General features: G+C 35.7%; 1 protein-coding gene across 5 annotated transcripts in view; it reads left to right on the forward strand.

Moving 5' to 3' along the window:
- FH (fumarate hydratase) overlaps nt 1-23,169 on the forward strand; it is a 30,136-nt gene extending 6,967 nt beyond the window's left edge. For 3 of the 5 annotated variants that reach the window (XM_011380005.2, XM_023523194.1, XM_023523195.1), the window contains exons 3-10: nt 4,921-5,031; nt 6,624-6,800; nt 9,220-9,402; nt 11,586-11,751; nt 16,581-16,784; nt 18,287-18,414; nt 20,318-20,471; nt 22,810-23,169. In XM_011380005.2, the coding sequence (XP_011378307.1) occupies nt 4,921-5,031; nt 6,624-6,800; nt 9,220-9,402; nt 11,586-11,751; nt 16,581-16,784; nt 18,287-18,414; nt 20,318-20,471; nt 22,810-22,952 (1,266 nt within the window). In that variant the 3' untranslated portion in view covers nt 22,953-23,169. Of the gene's footprint in view, nt 1-770; nt 926-4,920; nt 5,032-6,623; nt 6,801-9,219; nt 9,403-11,585; nt 11,752-16,580; nt 16,785-18,286; nt 18,415-19,332; nt 19,357-20,317; nt 20,472-22,809 lie in introns of those variants that run through there. The other 2 variants (XM_011380006.2, XM_023523196.1) reach the window with 2 other exon arrangements.
- Nucleotides 23,170-23,703: the final 534 nt, after the last annotated feature.

Below are 23,703 nucleotides of genomic sequence, written 5' to 3' on the forward strand. Positions count from 1 at the left end.
CAGTTATTGATTTTTTGTATTAGTGTAACTCTGTACTTGGTAGAACCTAGTTTCTCTGTAAAAAGGACTTTGGGTCGTGGGCTCTTATTCTGGGTGGTGGATTGACTTCAAGATATAAACTCCCTAAAATCATACGTAGGACTTGCGTATATGTATTTATGTTCATTTGTATTGGGAGAAGATCCATAGCTTTCCTCATATTCCCAAAGGGTTCCTCAGCCTGAAAAGGTCAAGAATGGACCTAGCCTGTCTTCACTTGTCCGTACATTTACTTTAATTTATAAATGAGAAAAGCCGACTTGCTGAAGGTGACACAGCAGTCTGGACTGTTTGTATTGCACTGAGTTATCTCTCATGCATAGTATTTGTAGACCTCAGATAAGCTTTGTTTAAATAGGTAATATTTTCAGATTTTAAAGTCTCATTCTTCTACTGTTTTCTGAAGTTCCCAGTAAAATAAGCATTAAGTTGAGTACACTGAATTGTCCAAAGCTTGACCAATAATAGGCATACTCCTGAATTGGAAAAGATTATTTTTCCTTTAAAGGCTTTCTTTGTATTTATCATCTATGTAATGTATGAATTCTGTAATATGTCTTTAACATCTGTATTAATGTGTGTGACTAAAATTTCTCAAAAGAGCTGGAGGCGGGGAGTAGAATGAAAATCAAAATGGATTTTTTTGTCTTTGTGGTACTTATTAAGATTTTTTTCCCTTACAGTTGATATGAAGTTATTACGTTTGACAATTTCTTTTCAAGCTGTAATAGTGTCTTATCTTTATCTATAGGCTAGCCAGAATTCCTTTCGGATAGAATATGATACCTTTGGTGAACTTAAGGTCCCAAATGATAAGTATTATGGTGCTCAGACTGTGAGATCTACAATGAACTTCAAGATTGGAGGTGTGACGGAACGCATGCCAGTAAGTGGATTTTGTGGAAATAATGATTTTGGATGAACTAATCTTTGTTCAAATGAGTCAGCTTTATTTTGTAAATAAATATTTTGCAGAGTTAAAATATAGCTGTTAGAGAATGTTGTGAGTAGTAAGATGTTTCTCTTTCATGAAAATGTCAAAGACCTTTTGAAGTTTAGTTAACTATTATTTTGAGCTGTGACTTTAAATATTTTGGATTTTTATTTGATACAAATAAGTTATTTGTCTTGCTGGGATTTTTTTTTTTCAGATATTTACAAGGATTTTTCAGTTGGTAAATATTTTTAATTTTAATACTTAAATTTTATTTTTTTACCGATTAACACTGATTTTTTTAAAAAAACTGATTTAAAAGGAAACAGACTTTTCTTTAATATTATACTTTCTATTTTAGTGTCAGTATCCAGAAAAGTATACATAAATACCTAAAAATATTTTTCTTTACTATGCCTGGCATGTAATAGATAACACATAAGAATTTGTTTAATGCCACCTTAGTGATTTAATGACTAGAACACTTTCTGTCGTATTTCTTTAAATCTAAGATGACCTCAGTTTGAGGATGCACCACTATGTGCCACTAAGAAAGAAAAGGGCTACCAGTTAAAGTCGTGACATGTCATTGTTCGTAAGATGCCTCTTGATCTCAGAGAAAAGAACTGATGAAATACATTACATATACGAGTATAGCCCAACCTGAGTATGGAAAATACTCAGTGCAGGAATGCAGGGGAGGCAGGTAAGCCTAGAAGTAGACGGGCTTCATCTGGTGAGATACTGTTTAACAGTTATCTTCTAAGTATACTTTTTATTTTACAAGAATTTTAGCTTTCAGATTTTAGCTCACCCCTAAGTCTTCAACACTGAATCTTGACATGGTCATACAATAGGTGGCTGAATCTTCTTGAAGAAAATATCTTCGTTCTTGCTACCTGTAGTCTTACCTCGGTGGTAAGAGAAACAAGTACAGAGTCAGATGCCATGGCTGGGTGACAGAGGGTAGCAGCTGATCCTAAAATAGTCTCATGTAGTTCAGCTCCTGGGACTAAAGAGGTCGGTGCTCACCCATACTGGCTCACGTCTTGGTTTTCCTGCTTCAGCCAGTGAGGCGTGTGCTTCTGGAGGTGTGGGATTGCTGCCGCTGCCGCTGCCCCAGGGACAGAACAGCCGTTTGGATTCCATGTCTGGGAAGGATGGGCACCCAGGATATTAGTGTTATCACATTCGCCTTCATTACAATTAATTTTCTGAACTTCATTAAATATGACTCAACTCTTTGTTTCTGAGGTCCAAAGGAAAACAAAGTTAAAAACTATTATGAACTTCTTATGTAAGTAAATTGAAGAACAATGAGACCTTTCTCTTCTCTGCGATGATACTTTTTACCATTTTATTTTAATAGTGTTTTGTGGAATCCTCTGCCGTGACCCCTTTTCCTTTTATGAGTCCATAGACATGGGATCAGTAACTCTGTTCTGATGGCCAGAGTGGATTGGCATTCACCTGTGGCTTCGGCAGTGGTTTAACCCACCACTGCAGTGTTCCTGTAGAAATTTAAATTCCCATTTGTTTTCATGTTTAAAGTTTTTAAGTTTCCAGTTCTATGTGCCATTTGTCTCCATTTCATTTGGGTAAAACACTTAAAATGTTTTAGTTTCTTAAAATTAAAAATGTTGTCTTTTTACTTCCTTTTCTGTTTGCCCTTTGGTTTATCTTCTGTTTGGTCTAGATTTAATGTCTTATTCCTTTCCACTTTCATTTCCCTGTGAAGACTATAGCATCTCTTTTATAAATTCATTACCCTCTTCCTCCCCCTTCCTTTCTCCCTCTGCTCCTTTTCCACTCAAACCTGGTATGGGATCTATATCACAATCTGTGTTATTCATTTTGACAAGAACACATAATTATCTTACAAAAACTAGGTATCATTTCATTGAAACCTCCTAAAAAATTACTCGATTTTTCCTTTCAAATTTGGTAAGATGATTTGGAGTAAAAAGTGAAAAGATCTGCATACTAAAGGGTTTGAAATATAGTTATATATATCAGAAACTATTACTTTTAGAACTCTGGGTTTAAAAAAAAATTCTCCTAAGAGAAATTTCCGGTCACTGATAGAATATCAGGCTTCACTGACTTACTAGAATATTATGTTTTTTGGCTTGATGCCCATTTAGTAACTGTTTGTTTTATGCTAATTGGCAGTTAAGAATGTTATTTTATTTATTTATTTAATTGAGGTATAATTGAGATATACCATTATATTCATTTCAGGTGTACATGCAATGATTCTGTATTTGAATACATTGTGGAATGATCACCTCGAAAAGTTTGTTAACATTTGTCACCATGCATAATTACAAAAATGTTTTTCTTTTTGTGTTGATGACTTTTAATATCTCAGCAACTTTCAGATATACAATACAGTATCATTAACTATAGTCACTATGCTGCATATTACATCCCCTTGTTTATTTTATAACTGGAAGTTAGTACATTTGGACCCGCTTCACCCATTTTATCCAACCCTCACAATTTGTTCTGTGTCTGCAAGCTTGGTTTTTTGTTTGTTTGTTATGTTTCTTAGATTCTCCATTTAAGTGAGATTATACGATGTTTGTCTTTCTCTGATTTAATTCATTTAGCATAATGCCCTCAAGGACTATCATGTTGTTGCAAATGGCAAGATTTCATTCTTTTTTATAGCTGAATAGTATTCGGTTGTGTATGTATATATATACACACACATATACAATCTGTTCATCCATTGATGGACACTTAGGTTATTTCCATATCTTGCCTATTGTAAATAATGCCACGGTGAACATGGTGGTGCATATATCTTTAAATTGGTGTTTTTATTTTTTTCAGATAGATACATAGAAGTAGAACTGCTGGATCATGTGGTAGTTCTGTTTTTAATTTTTTGAGGATTCTCCATACTGTTCTTTGTAATGGTGCACTAATTTATATTCCAACCAACAGTGCACAAGGGTTCCCTTTTCTCCACATCCTTGCCAACACTTGTCATTTCTTGCCTTTTTGATAATAGCCATTCTGACAGGTGTGAGGTGATATCTAATTGTGGTTGTGATTTACATTTCACTGATGCGTGATGGTGAGCATTTTTTCATGTGCCTGTTGGCTTTTTTTTTTTTGGCAGTTGAATTGTTTAAGTTTCTTATGTATTTTGGATACTAGTCTCTTATCAGATATATGGTTCGCATATTTTTTTCCATTTAGTAGTTTGCCTTTTTATTTTGTTGATGATTTTCTTTTCTTTGTGGAAGCTTTTTAGTTTGATGTAGTCACCTTGTTTATTTTTCCTTTTGTTGCCTTTGCTTTTGGAGGCAGATCCAAAAAAAATCATTGCTAAGATTGATGTCAAAGAGCTCATCACATATGTTTTCTTCTAGGATTTTTATGGTTTCAGGTCTTACACTCAAGTCTAATCCATTTAGGGTTAATTTTTGTGTGTGTTGTAATCTTATACATGTAGCTGTTCAGTTTTCACAATACCATTTTGCTACCTTTATTTTATTTGCTCTTTTTTTTTAAGAGAAGGAAAAATTATAATGTAGCATAGGATCCAATAAGGAAAAATAATGTGATTACTGGTGAAATGATTGAACACCATTTGTTTTTATATATATGAAATAAACCCATATACATTATAATGTATTATAAAAAATAGGATGAATGATGTATTGTATATCTGAATATTTGTGTTTGAGGCATATACACATGTATATGTAGAGTCAGTGTATTTTCTTCTGCTGTTCCTTAAACAAATAGATACATGATGACTATTGGCTCATTATGTATTTCTCTATAATCTTCATATACTAAACATTTTAGGGTCATAGTGTTACTTAAGTTATGGTTTTATGTACAGTTTTTGCACCTGCAAAAAATAGTAATCTTAAACTTCTATGCTTAACCTAAATGAAAATTTGAAGTGTTTTTCTGATTAATTTTAGATCCCTGTTATTAAAGCTTTTGGCATCTTGAAGCGAGCAGCTGCTGAAGTAAACCAGGATTATGGTCTTGATCCAAAGATTGCTAATGCAATAATGAGGGCAGCAGATGAGGTAGGAGGTGATAAATGTGTTTATTTAATGGCATCAGACCCATATCATCCACTGGATGATAAATGGCAGGAGAAGGGGGCAATGTGAGTTAATGAATTTCAATGTAGGGTGGCGGCATTATTGTTTGGTGAGGATATTAATATGGTGCTTAAAATATTGTGGCAAAATTTGTGGGTGATCTTATACCCTATATTTTTTATTCTCTTGACTTAATTCATATAAAGAAAATTTTTTGAAGAGACGTTTAAATTTATATATTTGATTTCTTATTTTATGTATAAATGATTCATTTAAAAACTAGTTGATTATTTGATAATATGTGTGGAGAATTTCACTAATCCACTAATGACATCATCTGTAGGAGACATTGAGATAATAGTTTAAAAACTCTATACTGTAATGTTGTTCATTGCAACACTGTTTATAATAACAAATTAGCATCCAAATGATAACAGCTGCTTATATAAGTTATATTATGATGCCATAGAAAATTAGTTTTTTTAAAGATTGTCATAGAACAAAATCTACCATATAAGAAAAAGGAGAAGATACGTAACAAAATATATGTATTTTATGATCCTAATTTTTTTAGAAAAAAATGAGCAGAAAACATGTCTTTCTGTATATAAATGTGCACTGCAATTGCTTGGAGTAGAGACTGGAAGGAGATGCCAAAATGCTGGTAGTCGTTATTTCTGAGGAGCAGAACTATGACGACTATTACGCTTTTCTTAGTTCTCAAAATTTTCTACACCAATCACCTATTTTCATACTACTAGGAAAAAAGTTTTACTTTAAAGTGAACCAGTTGTTTAAAGTAATAGATTTCTAAAGTACATGCTGATTTTTTAAACCTAAAATCATTTCAGAAGATAAAGTTAAGCACCCACTCTCTTATAAAGCTTATAATCCAAAAAAATACATAACTGAAAGGATAAAAATATGACAGAAGTAGGAACAAATCTGGACTGTGTTTGTCTCTGCACTTGGCAATTGCTATTCATTGAACATCTGTGCAATGAAATAGCTATTAGTGTACTCACACTTTCAAGTCACCAGTTCATTATCGTGCTGACTCCAGCTATGACATCTGTTAGATATTCCTGCTGAGCGCCAATAGTAAATGTATCTAAAGACACACAATTTGCCAGCCCTGTTACTATTTGCCAGCCAATAGTAAATGTATCTAAAGACACACAATTTGCCAGCCCTGTTGTGGCCTTATCTAGATATTATTAGAGGAGGCATTCGGAAAAATAGAACGAAGATGGCTTTGATTCAGTTTTAGTTTGTTTTGTCATCAATGAAATTGTTATACCATTCACAATAGATAATCTTTTACTTTTTAATGTACCGGTGTTAGGAACAAGTGATGTGCAGAAGCTTAGACTTGCTGGATAACCAAGAACTATGTGGCACCATCAATAAGTCACTTAGCATATTAAAAAAGTGAACATCTTTAAAATAGTACTATAAATGGCGTTAACTGGCTATTAGCCAGACTCCAACTTAATCATAGTTGATTAAAGTAGCTAAATGAATATTGACTATTATTTTTTTAAAAAATCCTTTTTTAACATTTTGTTTTGCAGGTAGCTGAAGGTAAATTAAATGATCATTTTCCTCTCGTGGTATGGCAGACTGGATCAGGAACCCAGACAAATATGAATGTAAATGAAGTCATTAGCAATAGAGCGATCGAAATACTAGGAGGTGAACTTGGTAGCAAGAAACCTGTGCATCCCAACGATCATGTCAATAAAAGCCAGGTCAGTAGTTTCTCTCTTTTCTTTATTATAAATTGAAAAGAATACCTGAGATTCGTCTTGTCAAACAGGCATTGGCTTTCTCATGAGGAGGGTTCATTCTGCTCATATTCTGTAATGGAAAGGACTTACATATTCTTATTTCTTATAGGAATCTTGGGTCTAGTTGCTTAAACTTGATAAAAATCACTTCTAGTGAAAAAAAAATCACTTTTAGGACACCTGAATTTAATATATATGTATTTTTTATTGTTTTGGTTTATCTTTTTAAACTATTTTGAAATTTATAAATTTATTAAAGAATTGCAAAAGTACTTCCGAGTTCCTGTAGATCCTCCACCCAGCTTCCCTTAATCGTAAACATTTTACGTAACTGGTACGTTTATCACATTAAGAAATTAACGTTGGTACAATACTCAGAACTAAACAGACTTTATTAGGATTTCTCTAGTTTTCCGACAATAACCTTTTTTTTCTTCCAGGATCCAGTCCAGGCTGCACATAGCATTTAGTCATATCCTCTTAGTCTCTTCCAATTTGTGACAGTTTATTCTTTGTTACTTTTGAAAGTAGTGGTCAGGTATTTTGTAAAGGTCCCCCAGTCTGGGTTAAGCTGATGTTTTCTCAGGATTAGACTGAGACTGGATTTTTGAGACAACTGTTAGAGAAGTGAAGGGCTCCTCATTGCATTCCATCAGGGGTACATGACAGCCATGTGACCGTCGGTGCTGGTGATGCTAACTCTTAGTCACTTTCTCTACCTTGCATGCTCTGTGAGAAGGGGGTCACCTAGTCCCGCCTGTACTCCAGGCACTACACTTAAGCTTCACTTCTCAAAGGGAGGAATATCGAGAAATTTTTGGACATGTGTTAAAATCACCACAGAATTAATAGAGAACTTTGAGAGATGCAAATGTCCTCTTTCTCAAACTTTTTTGCTCATGAATTTTAACATTCATCAGTGGATCTTGCCTATAGCAATCACCGTTGTGGTGTTTTAGTGGCGATTTCCTATTCTTCTCGTTCCTTCTACATTAATTAATTTTTTTCTATAAAGATTTGACCTCTTTTATCTCCCCACATTTATTCAGTTATTTATATATATCAGTATAGATTAATGAATATTTATTCTTAGGATTATATACAATACTTTTGTTATTTATATTGTTATCAGATTTTTCCAGCTTTGGGAGGCCTCTCTATTGGCTCCTTTGTACTTTGGGTATGCCACCATCCTTAAAACAAACAAACAAACAAACAAACAAACAACAATAGAAGACACTTATTTACTTTCTTGCAGCACCAGATGCTCCAGGTTCATCATCTTGTATTTTCCCTATCCTGACCCCCCAGAAGCACCCATTTTTCCAAGGAACTCTTAGAGGATCTTATTGGAAAATGATATTTAGAAACTAAGATCTGGATACTAATTGTAATTTAATATTTTATTAATGGGGAAGTTTTTCAATAAACTTATTGTATGAAGAATTTTTTGAACTCAATGATTTCCTTTAAAAATGAATTTAATATTTTATTAATTTTTGAACTCAATGATTGCCTTTAAAAATGAATTTAATATTTTATTAATGGGGAAGTTTTTCAACAAATTTATTATATGAAGAATTTTTTGAACCCAATGATTGCCTTTAAAAATGAATTTATCTTTTATACTGAAATCTGAACTCTGCTTCAGAATAATCCAGTGTGTGTGGTCAGGTGGAGGAATGAGGTGGAATTATAGCTGAAACGAGATGGCCATATGCTGATAATTGTTTGAATTTAGGTGACAGGTACATGAGTGTTCATTATATCATTCATCTTGCTTTTGTAAGCAGTTTGATATTTTCTGTAATAAAAAGTTAAAAAAATGAGTATGTCTTTTTAAATGATATCATAATTTAAAAGTATAGAGTTACAGTTGGGGAAAGAACATGGAGTTTAGAATACCTGGTGAGGCCTCAGTTCTGCCAGTCCTAAATATTTTGGCAAGTTACATAATTTGACGGCTTGTCTTTCCTATATTTAAAGTGGTGACCTACCTCATAGAATTTTCCTGAAGTTTAATAAATGAAGAAATGTTTATGAAAAACTATATGCACTATATAGCTGTAAGATATTTTGCTATTCTTACATGTACTTGTTAACTGTCCTTTCTGTTTCTTGCTGGATATAAAAATATATAATATATTCATTGTAGGTGGTATATATAACACAGTTCTCAATACATTCCATAAGGGGAACCAGGTTGCTCTTTATTTGATCCTAAGTGACCTATGACTTGCCACACACAAGTGTAATTGAAGACTAGCCATGCTGAGTTTTAAGTAGTCATTTAGTGAGATTTTTAATTGAGACATTTCAAGTTTGTTTTTTGTTGCCTCTGATTTAACATTTTGCATTTCTTTCGAAACTTTTCCAACAGAGCTCAAATGATACCTTCCCCACAGCAATGCACATTGCTGCTGCAGTGGAAGTTCACGAAGTACTGCTACCAGGACTGCAGAAGCTACAGGATGCTCTCGAGGCAAAATCCAAAGAGTTTGCCCAGATCATCAAAATCGGACGTACTCATACACAGGATGCTGTTCCACTCACTCTTGGGCAGGTACAGAAGTGTGATTAGATTTGATTCAAGTTAGGAGCAGGTAAAAATGACTAGTATGTTATCCACTGAAACATACTGGTTTAAAAGGCCAGGTGTATAACAGTTCAGTTCAGTGACATAGATTGTTCTGCACCAACCAGTCAGTAGTTTTTATTGACAGCCACTCAGGGGAACGGCAGAGCATAATGGCTATTAGCCAGACTCCAACCTAGTCTGCCCAGGTTCAAATCTTAACTTTGCGATGAACAAGCTGTTGGATCTTAGGAAAATTATTTAGCCTTTCTGTGCCTCAGTTTTCTGAGCTGTAAAATGAGGAATATAATATCTCATAAGGTAGTTGTGAGGTTGACATAAGCCGATTAATGTAGAGGGCTTGCAACCAAGCCTGGCATGTAGCACACATTGGTGTTAGCTGTCCTCATCATCATCTTCACCTGTCCTTTGTGTCTCATCTAAATCAGTAGGTTCTTTAAACATTAATTTTTAAGTGCTTAAATGAGGCATATCTTAATCTTTAAAATTGACTAATTCTTTTCAGAATACTAGAAAGTATTTTTATGTTTCTTTATCAGTACCTTAAAGAGTGTCTTATAGTATGTATTGTAAAGGAAATGTAGGAATTATGAGGAACAGTTATTGTCTTATTAAGCTCACTCTGGCTTGGGAACTAGGACATATACAAATTATATATCAAGAGGTGGTTATATATGCCAGGTATCAAATGATAGTTATCAAATGGGGGTTTTGAAGAAATTGAGGTGAGTGAGAGGTTGGCTGCTGCTGACTCACCACCATTTGTAGTCTTGTTCAGGCGATAGCAAATACTGAAAAAAGCTTGATTATTTAGCTTAATTTAATTACTGAAGGAAAGAGGAAAACGTGAAATAATTAATTGAAATACAGATGATAGGACTAAATCGAGCCTTCTGAATTAAGTTACCTCTTAAGGCTGTGTCTTATTTCTCTTCGCATCATTGGTTCTTAGAGATATGCATAATTTCTAAGGAGACATAGTATATGTCTCTGAAACTGTTCAGTATACCTCTGGTTTCTTTTAATTTTTTTCCCCCTTTTTTTGTGTGTATCACATGCTGGAAAACCACTATGCTGAAGTCCGTTTGGGCCGTGACACGGCCTCCTATGTGAAGTCATCATTCTACCTATTATGACAGAAGGTTACATTTTTCCAGTTTGACTTTTATCTTATTAGAAGCATTTGTACTTGATTTTATTGGAATTGTCTTTTAAGTTTGTGCGATTTTTCCCCAATAAAAATATGTTTCTTAAGTGAATCCAGCCAGTGTTCACACGAATGAAGTTAGATCGGATGGATCAGTCTACCTGAAAAGAGTTGAATCTTCTAAAATGTTTTCTTTAAAGTGGTATGAAATCCTAATAGGTAGTCAAAAGTATTCATAGGTTTTCAGCGTTTTTAGACAGGATAAAAGATTGAGTATAACCATATATCCTGGCTTGCTCAGTCGAGTTCTCATTTATGCCTTTGTTCTTGCATAATTCTTTCTAGATTAGGCCCTTGCTATGTTCAAAGCACAGTAAATTCTGTGGTTACCTTATTTCAAGTATGTCATGTTTTGGGAACCAGTGTGACATTAATAGCAGAGGTAAGTGCATCTTGAAGCTGTAGGCTTCCTCTACGCTGGCACCTTCCTATGCTATTTAGTGAGTCACTTAGCCTCTCGAATCCCTGTGAAATACCCTCATATTCCCTGTCAGGATTTTAAACTGAAATTATTTGGAGAATATTTCCATTTGCATTTTTCTTGAGAGGATTTATTTATTTTTTTTTCTTTTTCAAAGTTGTGTGGGATACACCAAAAAATAAGAAATAACTTGCAAATAAACCAATAACTTAATGTAGTAAAGTCATTCTTTTTTAAAGTTTATTTACTATTTTGTTTTTCTTTGCCTTCTATTAAAAGACTAAATTATAAACAGGCTGCGTGTTATCATTGTCATCGTCCTACCTCATAGGTTTATAAAACCTCATTTTTTCCCTATACTTTGCTCATCATATGAATTAAAATAGTGTAAATGCCACATGAGTTACCTATAATTTAGTGCCTAAAATGTATTTTAAGAAAACTTCTATTTAATGCAGTTAGAGTAACTTGTAAGTCATTAGGAAATTATATAATCTCACCTTAATTTCCTTCTTTTCTCAGGAATTCAGTGGTTATGTTCAACAAGTGAAATATGCAATGACGAGAATAAAAGCTGCCATGCCAAGAATCTATGAGCTCGCAGCTGGAGGCACTGCTGTCGGTACTGGTTTAAATACTAGAATCGGCTTTGCGGAAAAGGTTGCTGCAAAAGTGGCTACACTCACAGGTCGGTGATAATATAAATTATTACTAATTTTTATTATACTAGTCTATTTTATAGGTGTTTCTGCTTTAAATTTTTGCAAATTTAAAGTTAGATATATTCCCATCAACCATGTATTTTATTTTAGAAGTGTTTTTTTCAGTTTATACCATTGTGGGAAAAGATATTTGGTATACTTTCAGTCTTGAATTTGCTAAAACATTTTTGTGGTTCAACATACGGTCTGTCGTAGATTATGTTCCATGTGCACTTGAGAAGAATGTGTATTCTGCTGTTGTTGGACAGAACGTGTTCTGTTGAGTTTGTTAGAGTTATGTGCTCTCTAGTGTTTTTCACATCCACAGTTTCCGTATTATTTTGTCTGGATAATCAGTCCATTGTTGAGAGAGGGGGTTGTAAATTCCTACAGTATTTTGTGGTGCTGTTTATTCTCCTTTGGGATCTATTAGTTTTTGCTTTATATATTTAGGTGCTCCAATGTTGGGTGCATAAATATTTGTAATTGTTATATCTTCTTGATGTATTGGCCCCTGTATCATTATATAAAGAACGTCTTTGTCTCTTTTTACCATTTTTTAGTTAAAATCTATTTTGTCTGATCGATTTTTCCTTTTTTTTTCCTTTTCTTTTTTTTTTTTGGTTACCGTTAGTTTTGAAATGTCTTTCCATCCTTTTGTTCTCGGTCTATGAATGTCTTTAAGGCTCAAGTGAGTCTCTTGTAGCTAGCATAATGATGGATCTTGTTTTTTAATCCATTCAGCCATTCTGTGTCTTTTTATGGATTTACTCCATTTACATTTAAAGTAATTATTTATAGGTAAGGACTTTTTTGATTAATTTTCTGATTATTTTGTAGATCCGTTCTTTGTTTTTTACCCTGCTATCTTTTTGTGTGTGTTTTGATGTCTTTTGGTATCAGTATGCTTTGACATCTTTATCATGCTCTTTTGTAAAATTATTACAGGATACTCCTTTGTTACCATGAAGCTTACATAAAAATATAACATCTTGTTTTAAACTGGTAATGACTAACTTCAATAGAATTTATAAACTTTACACTTTTACTTCTCCTCCCCCTCATGTTAGGTCATTTTTACAATTTACACATTTTTTATATTGTGTAACTAGTAACAGATTATTGTAATTATGCTTATTTTTACTACGTTTTTTAAAAATTTTAAACTTGAGTTGTAAGTGAATTATGCATCACTGTTACTGTATTGCAGAATACAACTAGATGGACACTACTTTTTTATGTTTTTATGATGTTAATTAGTGTTCTTTTCCCTCTGCTCAAAACTCTTCTTACCATTTCTTGTAAGGCCGGTTTTTGGTAATGAACTCTCTCAGTTTGTGTTTGAGAAAATCTTTATCTCTTCATTTATGAAAGACAGTTCACCGAGTATAGAATTCTTGGTTGACAATTATTTTCTGTCATTATTCCGAATATCTCATTATATTCTCTCCCTGCTTGAAAAGTTTCTGTGAGAGATCTGCTGATAGTTTTATGGTGTTGTAGCCGCCAGCCCCTGAAAGACACACGGACCACCAGAAATCAGTGAGTTATAGGAAACATGCTCTTTATTCAGTCAGCTGAGTCTGCCAGGAGTACGCAGACCCCAAATTAAGCAGCCCCGAAATGTAGAGGTACAGAGTTTTTAAGCCCTAAATCCCATTCCTCATTCTGTCTTAAACACAAAGGTCTATTTTTCTCCTATTCACTTCCTGTCAACCCACAGGTCGGGTGTGCAAGCGGGGGTTCAGAAGCAGAAAGCTTATTGTTAGAATTTTATGTTCCCATGGGTGATAGCCTATGTTCCCATGGGCGATAGCCAAGCAGTAATTTTCCAGCCAGCACAATGGGGGTTCCCGTTTATGTAACTTTTTCTCCTTGCTGCTTTTAACATTCTTTGTCTTTGATGGCTGATAATTTAATTATAATTAGTCTTGGTGTAGCCCTATTTGGATCCAACCTATTTGGAATCCTTTGGGCCTTTTGTATCTGGATGTCTATTTCACTTGGACACCTTCAGGAAAGTCTTAGCCATTATTGCTTTTAATTTTAATTTCTGTCCCTTTCTCTTCTCCTTCTGGAATTCCCATAATGCATATATTGTCTTTTTATTGCCATAGTTCCTAGGCTGTCTTCACTCTCATTTTTCTTTTTGTTCTTTTAACTGGATAATTTCCAATGTCCCATCCTCCAGGCTGATGATTCTTCTGCATAGTTGAGTCTCCATTTGAAACTCTATTGATTTCTTCAGTTCAGTTATTATTCTTGAACTCTAAGATATCTGTTTTTTGATGCCTGCTATTTCCTTGTTTAATTTTTCATTTTGTTCATGCATTGTTTCCTAGTTTTTGTTTTTGTTTTTAGTTGTCTTTCTGTGTTTTCTTGTAGTTTACTAAACTTCCCTAAGAGGATTATTCTGAATTCTTATTCTGACAGTTCATAGCTCTCCATTTTTTTAGGGTCAGTTATTGGAGCTTGTATCCTTTGCTGATGTCATATTTATCTGATTTTTTTCATGACTCTTAATTCCTTACATTGGTATCTTTGCATTTTCTTTCTATGTATTTTTTTTTCAATTACAGTTGACAGTCAGTATTTTATATTAGTTTCAGGTGTATAACAGAATGGTTAGACACGTGATCCCCTGATAAGTCTAGTAGCCACCTGGAACCTTCTAACATACTACAATATTATTGACTATATTCCCAATGCTATACTTTACATCTCTGTGACTGTTTTGTAACTACCAATTTGTACTTCTTAATCCCTTCACATTTTTTACTCAGCTCTCAATGGCCCCCCTCACTTGGCAATAATCAGTTTGTTCTCTGTATCTGTGACTGTTTCTGTTTCTTTTGTTCGTTTATTTTGTTTTTAAATTCCATATATAAGTAAAATCATATGGTATTTGTCTTTCTCTGACTCATTGCATTAGCATAATACTCTCTAGATCCATCCATGTTGTTACAAATGATAAGATTTCATTCTTTTTTATGGCCAAGTAATACTCCATTTTAAATATGTACAACCTCTTTATCCAGTTGTCTGTTGATAGGCATTGAGGTTACTTCCATATCTTGGCTATTGTAAATAACGCTGCATTGAACATAAGGATGCATATATCTTTTCAAATGAATGTTTTAGATTTCTAATTTCATTTTTCTTTTTGCATGTATCTGTCTAATTTTCTTAACACCGTCTATTGAAGAAACTGTCTTTACTGGATTATTTTCTTGCCTCCTTTGTCATAGATTAATTGACTATATATGCATGGATTTATTTCTGGGCTGTCTATTCTGTTCCATTCATCTGTATGTCTGTTTTTATGCCAGTGCCATGCTGTTTTAATTACTATAGCCTTGTAGTACAGTTTGTTATTAGGCAGTGTAATACCTCCAACTTTGTTCTTTTTGAAGATTGCTACGGCTGTTTGGAGTCTTTTATGGTTCCACGTAAATTTTAGGATTATTTTTGCTCTGATCTTTATTATTTCCTTTCTTCTACTCACTTTAGGCTTTGTTGTTCTTTTTCTGGTTCCTTTAGATGTGAGGTTAGATTGTTTATTGGAGATTTTTCTTGTTCCTTGAACAAGAAGCAAGGCCTGCATTGCTATCAATTTCCCTCTTAGATCTACTTTTGCTGTGTCCCGTAGATTTTGTGTCATCGTGTTTTCTTTTTCATTTCTCACTTGGCAATAATCAGTTTCTTTTTCATTTCTCACTTGGCAATAATCAGTTTCTTTTTCATTTCTCACTTGGCAATAATCAGTCTCAAGGTAGATACTCAGAAAGAGGGATTGTTCGGTCATAAGGTAATTCTATTCTTAATTTTTTGAGGAACCTCCATACTGTTTACTATAGTGGCCGCACCAATTTACATTCTCACCAGCAGAGGATGAGGGTTTTTTCCCCTCAACCTCTCCAACACTGGTTATTACTTGTCCTGTTGATGATTTGATAATAGCCATTCAAGCAAGTATGAGGTGGTATCTCATTGTGATTTTGATTTGCATTTCCCTGATAGCTAGTGAGGTTGAGCATCTTTTTATATGTCTGTTGGCCATTCGTATGTCTTCTTGGGGGAAGTATCTGTTCAGGTCTTCTGCCCATCTGTTAATTGGTTTGCTCTTCCGTTGTGTTGTATGAGTTCTTTGTATATTTTGGATATTAGCCCTTTATCTGAGATGTTGTTTGCAAATATCTTCTCCCCTTCAGTTGGTTGCTTCTTGTTGATAAAGATTATATAATACTCATCATTACTTACTTGCAGAGGTTTGCTTTTTAATGAAATTTTAACCAAGGAGAACTGTACTGTAGGGTTTAGACTATGTAAATCTTTAAAATTTTGAAAATGAAAGAGATTGACTAAGATCATTTAACTCATTGGATCTGTAATTTCTCAGGGTCTTTTGTGGGTCCCTGGGTAGAGGAGAGATTAGAACAGCCTAAGATTTGGGGGACAGGGGGAGTTGTACTAGGGAAGGAGTGTGGAATAAAGCAGAGTGAATTTTACCTACTTTATATTTTTACTCAAGTAGTCAGGCATTATATACACATGTTGGCAGTAGGATAGTGTGTTTTTCTTTCAATATATTGTACTTATTTTTCATTCTTTAAATACGCTAGTATCACCAGATTCTTTCTACTCCTTCTGGACTTTTTAAAGAAGTGTAGACAAAGCTTTAGTCTTAAACATTTTTTTGAAGTAAACTCTTTAGTCTGTTTTTGATTTTTATATACTGAACTTTCTATTTATCTTATGGGTATTGGAAAATCATTTAATTTTACTTGTTGATTCAATAGGTTTTCTTTTTTTTTAGGCTTGCCTTTTGTTACAGCTCCAAACAAATTTGAAGCTCTGGCTGCTCATGATGCTTTGGTTGAACTCAGTGGAGCCATGAACACTTCCGCTTGCAGTCTGATGAAGATAGCAAATGATATCCGTTTTCTGGGTTCTGGTCCTCGCTCAGGTCTAGGGGAACTGATTTTGCCTGAAAATGAACCAGGAAGCAGTATCATGCCAGGTAATCACATAGCTGGTAAATGTTAGAGCTAGGACTTGACTAGAACCCTGGCGTTTTTTTCTATAGAGCATGTTTCCTTTTGTTTGGGATCCCATGAGCCCAAAGATAGATGGGGATGTGTACGGCACACTTGTTTCAGAACTTTGGGGTGAACTTTAATCAGGACTTGAGGGAACATCATCCAACAACATAGGAGAAAAAAATTTTGTTTAGTAGCATGCATTTTGATTTCCACATTGGGAAATTCACCATCTTCTGTCTTTCCCAATCCAAAGCCAGGAGAGTTCTAGAACAGGTTGTTAAAGTGATTAGCACAGCTTGAATGAAAACGAATTTTACCAAAGGCTTCTTACTTCATTTTTTTCTTTGGGGAAGTAACACAGACATTGGCTGTCTGGATTCCAGCAAGCCATTTGACAGACTCACGTGATGGTCATTGAATCCAGTGAAGTGTGAGCAGTGCTGTTAGGTGAATGTAGCTGAGAGCACAGTGATGCTCAAGTCGTGACTAATGAGTTGACTTCAGACACAGGGAACATCTTGGTAGCAAGCTGCAGGGCTCTGCCTCGTTATCAGTTTACTGGTGACTGAGGGTGGAGGTAGAGAATACATGCTGATTATGTTAGCACATAACGAAGTCTAGGTAGCAGTATGTCTGATGACAGACTAGAGATTCATAAAGGCCTCTGTAGGTTGGACTAAAACTGATATGGTGGCTTCTAATAGTGAGAAAGAAAGACCTGACTAGATTCTTCTAAATCTATGCATGTCTAGAATGAGAAGAGATCTGATTTTAAAGTGTTTCGTGATGAAAAATGACATAGGTTTAGTTGATTGCAAATTCAAGGCAATAGCCTAAAAAAAAAGAGACATGCAGAGTCACAGAAAAGGAAGTAATCTTTCCAATGTGTTGCTTTGTCCTAGGAATGAGGGATGTTTGGCTCAAACTTGAACTTGTCAAAGGAGTGTTACCAGGGTGGTGGGGTTCAGGAGATTCATATGATGAGTAGGAAAATTCCAGCTTACCGTCATCATCCTCTGAGATGCCTCCAAGTGTGGGTGACGTGCCTCTTTCATAAGTGTTTCCATGGCAGCCTGCACTTCTGTCTTTACCCCATATCTACTGTAACTGCCAGTGTGCTCTCTCTGGCCTCCAAGCTCTGCACTGTTCTTTCTTATTGCTGTATGGTCAGTGCCTGGCTCCATAAACATTTCTAGAATGAGTGAGAGCCAGGAAGGTAGAGAGAGGGCTGTATTTTATGTGCAGTTGCGGGTACTCATTACTCATTAGATGTCGAATGATTCAGTTTGTGGCTACCCATCCCCCCTTTCTTTGATTGGTTGGTTTCATTGAATAAGCACTGATGGCTTTGCTTTATTACGTCTCATTCTGTTTTATGAAGTTGTTTCCTTCTTGATTGTTTGACGTAAAACCTAATGTTAACTGACACCTGAAGCCATGAGTGTGTCTGATGTGGACTCTTCTGGCGCTTTTCTTGAAGGCAAGGTGAACCCTACCCAATGCGAGGCGATGACCATGGTTGCTGCCCAGGTCATGGGGAATCACGTCGCCGTTACCGTGGGAGGCAGCAATGGACACTTCGAGTTGAATGTTTTCAAGCCAATGATGGTGAGCTTTAAATTTGATTTTTGATGTTTCTGACTGAAGGCGAAAGGCCTTGGCTTTTGCCTTCCATGCAGGTTTCTCTAGAGTCTGCATGAGGTACTTGGGTGTTATAAGTGGCTGTCGGAAGTCCCGCGTATGGTAACTTATAGAGGATCCATCCTGGATGTTCAATTAGATGACTTTTAACTCAAATATTTGATGGTTTGCTTTTCTTAATAGGAAGAAAAATTCCGGAAGGTAAGGTGTAGGTTTCTTCCTTGTCCCTCACCAGTGTGGCTAGAAATAAGTTCAGGCCTCCTCAGTTTAAAAAAAAAAGCCCTGCCTCACCCTGTCTCCTCACGCTGCTTCTTTCTTCGTCCCTCCAAATCAGTCCCCTCAGAAGGGTAGCCACACGTGCAGGGGCCTTCAGAAGAGTAGCCACACACGCTTTCATTCATGCCACGGTCACTGCATCTGGCTTCAGCCCCACCTGTGCTCGAACTGTTCTCGCGGTCACCGTGACTGCCTCGTGCTAAGGCGTGCCGCAGCTCCCGCAGACGGCTGACCTTGACCCTCCCTCCTTGAAACACTCTTTGCCCTTGGTTTCTTCAGCACTTTCCAGTTTTCTTCCTTTTCCTTCTCAGGCTTTCTTTTATTGGTTTTACCTCTTCCACATACCTTGAAAACATTTTCGTGTCCACTAAATCTCCTCTTTTCCTTCATCTTTATGAAGCTGGAACATGATGGCATCATCTTTCATCCATTTGCCCAGACTCAGTAATGGAGCTGTCATCATTAAGAGTCCTTTATTTGTGTAAAATGTTATTTCTAAAATATGTTGGAGGCTTCTTTCTAGTTTGCATTTGGTATAAAGTCAGATTTTAATTTGATAAGAATGTGAAAACAGTAAACTTATGTATATTCATTCAATGTATTCATCAGATTTACTGAGCACAGGTCTATATCAGGCATTGTCCGGGCTGCTAGTGATAGAACAGTGAAGAAGACGGGCTTTTGGCCCTGCGGAACGGACATCTGAGTGGAAGATAGAGGGCGGGCCAGGCGGAGCGCAGACCTGGAAGCTTCTGCTTTCAGGTCACATTCCAGACAGTTAACACCAGCTGCCTGACAAACGTAGGTGCATAGCAATACATGTCTTGTTAATCTTTTTTAAAAATCTATGTTGTCTTTACTAGAAAACAAACTAAGGTAGTCAACATTTGTCTCATAATAAAGTCGCTAGTACCAAACGAATGAACCGTGAAGCTCCATGACTTCTAGAGTCCATTCTTGGAAGTATGGTTTCCAGACCCTGGGATTTTAGACCAGAAAAGATTAGGATGTGAATATATATCTATATACACATTGGAAATGTTACCAAAAAAGAGAGAAAATGCTCAAAGAAACTAATTGATTTTATACTATTTTTAAACATCGTGTGAAGGTTATTTTAAAGTGACCGTGGAATATTTGTTTTGTTAAACACAAACATGATCACGAAGAACTGGGAAGCCCTGACTTCACCAGTTTCCGCAAACACGTGCTGAACGTTCTCACCTCTGCCTCTCTGCTCCTCTTCCTTCTGTGTGGAAGATTCTTTTTCCGTCTCTGGCTGTGTGAGTTCTCGCCATCAAATAGGAAGTCACCAGTTCCTGCAGCTGGAACTAATTTCTCTTTGTCTGTACTCTAACATATGACACCTTTGTTTTATAATGAACATGTTATTCTGTATTTTAGTTATTCGTATTTATTATTTATTCCTTTTTACATCTTTTAGATTTCTATGGTCTCAGGTAGTTATAATTTCTTTCATATTTGTTTTGCCTTAAAAGTCGTAGGAGTGCTATGTGTGTATTGAATTATAACATATATGTATATGTTATTGGACAAAAAAGAGTTAGGCTTGATAATTCTCTCTCTCTCTTAGATTAAAAATGTGCTGCACTCAGCCAGGCTGCTGGGGGATGCATCAGTGTCTTTCACAGAGAACTGCGTGGTGGGGATCCAGGCCAACACGGAAAGGATCAACAAGCTCATGAACGAGTCTCTAATGCTGGTGACAGCTCTTAATCCTCACATAGGTAAGGATTCAAGGAATAATAATGTAAATCAGAATACAACATTAAAATGCTGAAAAATTTTTACTACTGGATCAATTAAAAAGCTGAAAAAATTTAGAGAGACTACTGGACCAATGTTTGTAGAGTTTCCTTTTGGACACTGTTTTAGTAAAAATCTTATAAAATATTTCAAATTATGTTTTAAGGCTATATATATAATTTTTATGGTGTTAAAGTTCTTTCCAAAAGTTAATCAGTTAAGCTTCATTTTATTTGAAATGTGGTAAAATCAGAAGTAGTAGTTGAAACTTATTTTAGTCTTCATGGAATTCAGATGCTTCAGATTCTGAAGCACTTGGAAAAGACTCAGCGATGTCACTCTTCTAGGTGGCACTAGCTGGTTAGCAACGTGGAGTAGATCCATTTTTCTACCTTCTCTAGATACTTGGCTCGGCTTTGCTTTTGTTCTGCTCCATTAAGAAATGGAAAGTTACCAATTAAAAGAGAAAGGGTTATGTATCCATTGCTTATGGGGAAAGCAGGGGAAATGTAAATGTTTTGTCTAAAACCATGGCTTTTGTGTTGCAAACGTTTTCCAGAGTCCTAGACATCTCTCATTGTGGACAGTCAAACACGGATTTGGCGAGCAGACTGACCGTGGCCGTTCCCATTAAATACTCTGACTCATAGGTTTTGAGGCAGCCACTGCATCGTGTGATGATCATAAAAGCCTTTCCCACCTTCTTAATGCTGACCTGAGATTGTTAACATATTCTTTGATTTTGTATTTTGAAACAAGTTATAGTGCAGTCATCCGGCATGATATGGTTACTGCTTAAAAACATTCTTACACAATTCTGAAATTTCACGGCTGATTTTATATTCTTGGCTTCACACTAAGCTATAATTTCAGTCATATATATAAAGTTGGAGCTCATTTGACTGCTTTAGGTAGCTCTGAGCCCAGTGTGATATCTTTGGTGTAGTGTTGAGATTGGTAATGATATTTTGATCCTTTTAAAATTAATGTACCTCAGCGTTCAACTGGAGAGAGACACAGGGGAACTCCCAGGCTCATGTGAGAAATGTTTTACTACATCTGTACTCCAGAACTTATTGCCAAAACATTTAAATTAGAGGTACTCCTAAAGCTGAGTGATTGACGTCTGTCTTGGAATCAGTTCAGTGTGAGGCAAAGGCCATACAAGGATAAATGGGCAAACCACCCCTTCCTGGTGACGGTGACGGAAAGAGCCTCATGACTCCCTCCATAGGATGGGTCCCTCGTGTAATGTTTGGACTTTAATGTCATTATTGACATAAAAGTACAGGATATCCGATGTTGACCCCACGAGTTTATTTAACGTGAGAATTCTTAAAGTTACTCTGATTGGTGAAAGCCCTTTTAAGCATGTTTAGCCTTCACAAATTCAGTTAACTAATAAAATGAACTATGCTCATAGTTTGTTGTGTAGGTGGTCAGTAATTGCAGACTGACACAACGTCGTGCTTGCTTGATCAGATATCTCAGGAGGCTTCTCTTTGGTCAGATTCCTCTGATCTTGGGTTTTTCCCTCCTTTATTGGTTTCGTTTTCATTTTTTTCTACTCATTCTTAATTTTGCCTTATGACATGTTTAAAATTACGTTAAGTCAACTTATAGAGCTATCCTCTCCCTACCTTTATTAATTTTAAAAATAACTGCAGTAAACAGTACACCTGTGATCTTTTATACAAGTAATATATTTATGCTAAAACTTCCCCACCTGTATCCTCGCATTTCTGGGCAGAGGCCAGGTGTGGAGTGCTGAGCAGAGAAGAGCCTTGGGTAGCGGCTGAGGGCTGTCCCCCGAGCCCGGCTGCCCCTCCCCCCTGGTGAGAGGACTGCTGTCCCCTCGCAGACCAGGCACCGCAGTTCCTGGCCATGCAGTGCTGCAGCCCTCTGCTCAGCAGTCCTTTGTTGGAAATATAACTATTTCCGGGTAAACATTTTGTTTGAAACAATACGTTAATACTACTCAGATGGATATTTTTATGTCTCGGTGCTATATTGCTTTCTCCCTCCTCTCCCCCTCCCCCCCATGAAAATATCTGAGTTAGTGGGCAATTTCAATTTAGGAACACATCTGTTGTAGAAATTGAGGTACATTTATCTGTATTACATAAGAAAAGTAAAGGTTTTATTCTCTATAAGATACGACAATTATTAAGATAATCACTGTAAATATTTTTAAGATTAAAAAATGTTATTTAAAGAAATGAGTAGCATCAATATCAAATAAATAATAATGTTATCTTTTGCTTTAGAAAACCAGATTTCACTACTAACTCCTATGTTGCTTTTTAATTTTTTCTTCAGGGTATGACAAAGCAGCAAAGATTGCTAAGACAGCACACAAAAACGGATCAACCTTAAAGGCAACTGCAATTGAACTTGGCTATCTCACAGCAGAGCAGTTTGATGAATGGGTGAAGCCTAAGGACATGCTGGGTCCAAAGTGATTTGAATAAATTTAAATTAAAAATAATTGTGTTGTATAAAAAAAGAAAGAAATAGACTCCTTATATTTTTTAAACAAAAATGGAGAAATGTGAAAGAAAACTGGTATTGAACTTGACTGTAGCAGAGCAGTTTGATCAGTGTATGAAAAACTCCGGGACATGCTAAAGTCCAAAGTGAATTTAAAGTGTAAAATAAAATAATTGTGTAAAATCAAAAAGAAAACAGGCTCTTTTTGTAAATTGACTTGTGTATTATAGTTGTGTCAGATTTGTGTGTGCTTATCACTTCATATGTTTTATAAAAACAATATCGATTTTTAAAGAGTTTTAATTTGGGGGATTAGTGGTGTTTTAAAAAAATTTTCCTGGTAGTGAAAAAGTGCTTGTTATCTGATTCCAAAATCATGTCCTCAGACATCGTTTATTTTCCTGTCATTTGGGAACATTGGCTAACTAAGCATTTGATTTGCCCTTCTGAGTGGGGATGTGCGTGTGTGTGCACATGTGTACACCTGCATGTGGGCGTGTGCATCTATATGATTAAAAAAATTAGGACGTTTGTGCTAATTATACACACACACTGATCTTGACCTTATTTGAATTATCTTAGGAAAGTGTGAGTCAAGAATCGTAGGATATGGATCAGAAAGGACCAGGGGAGCAGGCTCGAAGCTTGGAAAGAAAGGAAGTGAGTCTTGCTTCTCCCTGTGCCCCAATGCCAGAGTTTTTCAGCAGGGATTTTGAAATAGCA

The sequence above is a fragment of the Pteropus vampyrus genome, unplaced genomic scaffold (assembly GCF_000151845.1).
Source record: "Pteropus vampyrus isolate Shadow unplaced genomic scaffold, Pvam_2.0 Scaffold383, whole genome shotgun sequence".
In the NCBI taxonomy this organism is placed as follows: Eukaryota; Metazoa; Chordata; class Mammalia; order Chiroptera; family Pteropodidae; genus Pteropus; species Pteropus vampyrus.